Source organism: Sturnira hondurensis, unplaced genomic scaffold (assembly GCF_014824575.4).
Source record: "Sturnira hondurensis isolate 20B ecotype Veracruz unplaced genomic scaffold, ASM1482457v3 Scaffold0019835, whole genome shotgun sequence".
Lineage (NCBI taxonomy): Eukaryota > Metazoa > Chordata > Mammalia > Chiroptera > Phyllostomidae > Sturnira > Sturnira hondurensis.
Window position 1 is genome coordinate 399314 of NW_028092466.1, and position 6000 is coordinate 405313.

General features: G+C 44.6%; 1 protein-coding gene across 2 annotated transcripts in view; it reads right to left on the reverse strand.

The window, feature by feature from the left end:
• The window catches only part of MYOCD (myocardin), an 89101-nt gene extending 83546 nt beyond the window's left edge, over window positions 1-5555 (reverse strand). Inside the window, exon 1 of one of the 2 annotated variants that reach the window (XM_037028254.1) lies at window positions 5216-5555. In XM_037028254.1, the coding sequence (XP_036884149.1) occupies window positions 5216-5270 (55 nt within the window). In that variant the 5' untranslated portion in view covers window positions 5271-5555. The remainder of the gene's footprint in view (window positions 1-5215) is intronic. The other variant, XM_037028255.1, reaches the window with a different exon arrangement.
• Window positions 5556-6000: the final 445 nt, after the last annotated feature.

The following is a 6000-nucleotide window of genomic DNA, read 5'->3' on the forward strand; positions in this document are numbered from 1 at the left end:
TGAAGGTTGCCAATCAGCTGACCTTAAACTAAGAAGATGATTTGAGGTAAGCCGAATGAGATTGCAAGGATCCTTAAATGTGGAAGACAGAAGCAGAGGTATTTGAAGAGAGAGAGAGAGATATTTGAAGACATTACAGAGAGATATTTGAAGACACTACACTTCAGCCTTAGATGGAGGAAGGGGCCACAAGCCAAAGGATATGGCAGCCTCCACAGTCTGGAAAGGACAGGAAACAGATTCCCTTTAGAGTCCCCAGGAGGAACACAGCCCTGCCAACACCTTAACCGGTGAGACCCGTTTTAAACTCCTGACCTCGGTAACTATAAGATAATGATACACTCATGCTGCTCTAAGCCACTACTTTGTAGTAACTTGCTAGAGCAGAAGTAGGAAACTAATGCCATTGCCACGAAGGGAATTAGTGGTTGTCAGCAGAGGAAGGAAGGAGACAATGAGCTGTGAACAGTTTGTACAAAAGTGCAGAGGGACAGTTTGCCCTTAAGTTCTTCTTGTTCTGATTATGTCTAGTAGAAATTCCTGGAAGCTTTTAATGGAATACGTTTTCCCAACTTTAAAAATATTCTACTGGTCATTTCAATAGCAAGATGGAATTGGGGACAAGTTATTTGTGCTTCAGTAGGCTTCACACCCAAAAGCTGTCAAAGAAATTTTGAAAAGAAGACTAAACATATGAAACAATGGAAGTAATTTTTTGAATGCTATTGTGTTAATTATGAAAATAGTAGGTGTGAATTATTCATTCATTCTTTTAAGAAGTATTTATTGTGCATCTAGCATATGTTAAGTTCCCTCAGAATATAACAGTTCAGAAACATCACAGGAATGCTTTATAAAGCTTATAGCCTTTAAAACTCTACAAAAATACTTAGGGCCATTCATTTGGAAAAATTCCAAATGTTAGAGCTTCAGTGATAAACCAGTCAAAATCCTCTATGTTGTAGATAAAACAAAGGAAGCATAAAGAGGTCAATTAAATTAGATTTAATTAAATTAGCTATATATATATATAGCTATATAGAGCTATATATCTATACCTATATCTTTATACAGTTTTATAGGACAAGTAATTTAACCTAGACGAGTGTCTTTTCCATGATAGACATGACAAGGCACTGGGTTAACATATTTGTCCTAGGTTATAAAATGAAGTAATGATGAAGGTAAGGCCAGAGCCTGAACTTCTCTTGAGATCCTGGTGGAATTTTCTTCAATAGTGCCCATATGGTAAAAACCTCTGGACCAACCTCATAGTCCCGTCTCCTTGACTCATTGAAGAAAGATTCAGTCTCAGAGATGTTAAAGATCTAGCTTAAAGCAGAACTCAGTTGTCCTGTTAGTTGATCTGAAGGCTGGAGGACAGAGAACACACGGAAAGAGGATGGTGTACAGCATCCTGAGATGTCCCTTGCTTTCCCTGGGAGGACCCACAAAATCACAGACACTGGAGGCCCGTCCCCGGATGTCAGAGAATGCGGTGCTTATGTGCTCTGCCACCCAATGCTGAGCTGAGCTCAGCCACTGCCTCTTCATGCCAGTTCTGCACAGCTCCTGGCTTCTTTCAGCTGCAGCACCCCCCCCCTGCACCCCGTCTGGAAGCCCCTGCACCTGAGCAGCCTGTCTGCTGAAGTCATCTTCCTCTTCCCCTTCCCCAGAAAGCTAAAAGGGAAGTTGTCATAGTCTTCCCTAATCCATATGCTGGCTCCACCCCCAGAGACCCAGAGTTCATGCTCACGGCATGCCCTTCTTATTCCAAATCTCTACTTTCATGCCTGAAAAGCAAGGTTTGCATTTTGGGAGTCTTTGGGCACCCACATTTGAGAGTGTGATGGATCCTGGACGGGGCAGCAGAGAGTGTTGTGCAAAGACTGCTCAGGTTGGAGGCAGGGTTGCCAGATGAAGCACAAAATGCCTAGTTCAATGAGGGTGTCAGATAAATCACACCCTTGATATTACAGTATGCTAAAATAATAATTGTTTATCTGAAATTCAAATTTAACTGGGCCTCCTATATTTTCATTTCCTATTTTTGACAATCCCAAATTTGTGGGGGATAGACACCACATCCTGGCAGGTGCCAGAGTGCTGAGCTGTTTGAATGGGAAAAGGAGAAAAAAAGAAACAAATGAAACACAATAGTTCTTTAGAAGCAAATCCATCAATGCCCCCTCTCTCATTTTGATTGTGCATGGTGTGTGCGTATACACTATAAATCCTTGTGTTTCGCTGACACAAGATCATGGCATTGAGGAAGATTGTTGATAGCAATACTGATTATTGATGTTGACCAAACAACAGTGAGATTAAAAACTGTAAAAATGTACTTAGTTTAAAAGTAACACTATTTATTACATTTGTATGAGCTGCCTACCCTATCTGCCCAACTGCCTCACAGCCTGGTCTCAGTTTTGCCTGTGCCCAATCTTTATGTGTTTTCAGAGAACCACAAAATGTTACTGACGGGTCTGAAAAATCATCTAGTCCAACTCTGGCATTTATACATGAAATAACGAAGACTCAGAGAGAAAGTGACCACTACAGAATCTGGCTTCTTAGTAATATTAATAGTAGAACAATATTTTTTGAGGGCTTACCAAGTGCCAGGCATTTTCCTTAGTGGTCTATTTGCATGATCACATTTAATCCTCACAACAACCCTCTGATCATTCTCATTAGTCAAATGAGGCGCCTGGAGGCAGAGAGAATTCTGTAGCTTATCTAAAGTTCCAGGCTCTATGGCTAACACGTGGAGACACCCACTAAAATCCCAGCTAGTGTTGTTCTAGACCCACACACTCAACCATGAAACTGGTTGGCTGGCGTCTCAGATAAGATGCGTTTATAGCATGAAACATGTTCATACATGGACACTGTCACAGGTCACTGCCGCTGTGGCATGGCATCTTCCTTAATCACAAGGTCACTTGAATATAGCTCACAGGAAGCTGGCTGGATGCTGTTGCCATTTTTGTCACCTTCGGAGTCAAAGCAGTTATCTGCTCACTAATAAACAAGCTCCATATTACAAGGAATCTACTATGATCAGAGAGCAATTTAGTTTCATTAATTTTTTGAAGTATTTTTAATGAAATATGAAACACCATAGTTTACTGTCAAAGCAAACATTAGCAGTCAGATAGAATTTTATGAGTTTACAGTCTAAGGAGCTCATGAGAGAAAAGAAGAAACAAAGAAAAGAGAGAGTGAGAGAAAAATCAAAACAGGGAAGAAGGCGTCCTAATCCACTGTTAGTTACCGAATAAACCAAGTCCTCTCAGGAAGAGGCAGACCCCTGTGTAAATGCACTGCCCGCCAGGCTTCCACATCAGTGCAGCTGTAGTTGTGATTACATCCGGAATGAATAATCACTGTCCTCGATATTACGTCTCCTTAGTTTTACATTCTGCTTGCTGTTCTCTGCCTTTCGGATGACCAACCCCTTGCATCACAGATGATCAATCTGCTCAGTCCGTTTCCAGACCTAGCTTCCCAGCTTATCAGAGGCGGAGGACTGATTGTGTCTGTGTTTGCTTTGACACCTTGTTCCCTGACGCTATCCTTCCTGTGGCACCAGAGCCGGTCCAAGCTTTAAGGGTGGGGAGGGGGGAGGGGGGAATAGGCAGCAGTTGGAATTCTCAGAAGCTCCAGAGTCTGCCTGGGAGACCCCAGAACAACACCAGTCCATGGAGGCAGGAATTGGGAGCCATAGTCTTCCCTCTGGGCTGCATCCCAGAGGGAAGGCTTTCTTTGATAAACCTGTCCTTGCGATCCCATCCAGTACCTCACCAAATCCTTTGAGAGACAAACCAGCCCCTCCCCTGCCGCCCCCCCGCCCCACGAACTGGCAAGGTTGCCTTTGAAGTGAATGAAGCTTTTTGCAAAACGAACCTGCATCCTCTTTTCTTCAGAAAGGTGGCAGTGTTGCCTTGCGGTTTTGACCAAATTACAAAGCAGTGACCAAGTCTCCAGTGGATTAACAGACCAACTACCTCACCTCACCAAGGGAAGGAGAGGAAGGATGTAATTAACCAACACTGAACCCAATGGGCCCCGAAGTGCCAGGGCCCTGAGTATTATGGTCGGCTAAGCTCAAGTTTTCATCTTGTTCCAACAGTACAGAGACTAAGGAAATCTCCAATGGAACCACAGACATCTCAAAGCCAGAAACATCTAAGGCAATCACAGTTAATCCTTACTTTCCAGCATCCACTTTTCTCATTCTTGAAACATCCATCCCAAGTGAAACATGAGTGGTCCTATGAGAAGGAGGAAGAACACTTGGCAAACTAGGCCAGCATCCTTCCAGCACCTGCTCTATGGAATGTTCACATTGGAGTTCTCACAAATGAATTCATCTTCTAAGTAAAAGTTCTGTCATTTATTGAGTGGCTTGTTACTGCTTTTATAAAACCAACCTTATACACAGAGTTTTGGAGAAAGAACTTAAGAAGGCAAGTGGTCTCTGTCTAAATGTGGAACCCCACACACTCAAAGCCACCATGGGTGCCTACACCAACCCTTCATGAGCAGCACTCAGCGTCCCCGTCTCTCTCACTCACCTTTACTCAGCGTCCTTTGAGAAGTTTCTCTATGCACTACTGACACAGAAATTTGAGGGAAAATTCTCCATTTATAAATATCAGATGGTTTGGGAAAAAATATTTGTGGCACTGGACTTTTTTTTCTACAGTGATGTCATTTTAAATACTTGTTGTGCTCCAAATTTGCTATTTTTACTTCCCCCAAGTGACTTTTTTTGGGAAATACATTGTTTGGATTAGCTACATTTTAAGTGACCACTGTAATCTGATACACAGCATCAGGTTCATCTTCTCAGAAATTATAACTAATATTATGCAGTTCATAGTCTTGAAATCCCTTATTTGTTCATTTTCAAACTTGTTCCTTTTGAGTGAATCTCCAATTTTTTTATTCCCAAATACAGAGAAAAAATAAAATGAAAGGATTGTCCTTTTCACAAACAAAACCACATTCAACCACTCAAAGGACTTAAAAACGGAAGACAGGAAAGGTTCCCGAAGTCAAATAACATTTTCACTTCCAAAATGTGCTCTTGGGGAACGAGGTTGAAGCAGCCACGGCGGGCTTTGAGACATTTACTGGAAAGCAATCTAGAGTTGAGAAGTGCAGAAGAAGAAAGTTTAGGAAGGAGTGCTAAATGCCTCAGCCCTACCTGATCTGAACTTGCTTCTAATCAGCAAAGAGTGCTCAGCCCCCAGGAGGGTCATGTTGAGTCTCAGCGAACCGCTGGTCCCTTGGCCAGACGCCCCCTGCTTTCCACCAGGAACGGGCTCCCGGGAGCCCAGCTGACAGCAGCTAACAACCCAGAATTCATCCAACTCTCCGGGAGCTCCCCTGGGTAGGAAGGAGTACAGTGGCAGTCTGTGACCGAAACCAGTGTCCCCAGAAAACTGGTGTCTCCCCCCTCGCTGTGCAGGGCTGGTTAACTCTTAGCCGCCAGGACCCTCCTCCTCCTTCTGCGTCTGGCCAGGACCAGCGGCATCCCAGGCGTTCTTGGCTGATGTCACAGGCTGCTAGCGTTTGCGGAGTATTAACACCACGCCTTTATCAAGGTCCGAAGTTTGCTATCTGATACTTTTTTACTACTGACAGGAGCTCAGCCAATCAGGAGCGGCGAGAGGGGGCCTGGGACTTGGAGCAGCCAGAAGCGTCTTCTGAGCCGGGTCTTAACTCTTTGCTGCTGGCTGAGAGGACGCGGAGGCGCCAGGGCTGAAGGCAGGGCAAGGGTCGGCACTGGCGAGGGGAGAAGTTAAGAAGCCGGAAGGACAGACAGGAGGGTTGCAAAGCTCCTGGGCTCTCGGATGGTGCACGTAGAGGGCTTGGGCTTGCTTGGATTGGAGCCGCGGGGCTTCCCCGCCGCTGAGCCGCTGCCTGAGAGGCAGGAGAGGCGGGAATCTCTAACCGAGGTGGGGCGCGCGCGCCTGTGGGACTCGCAGC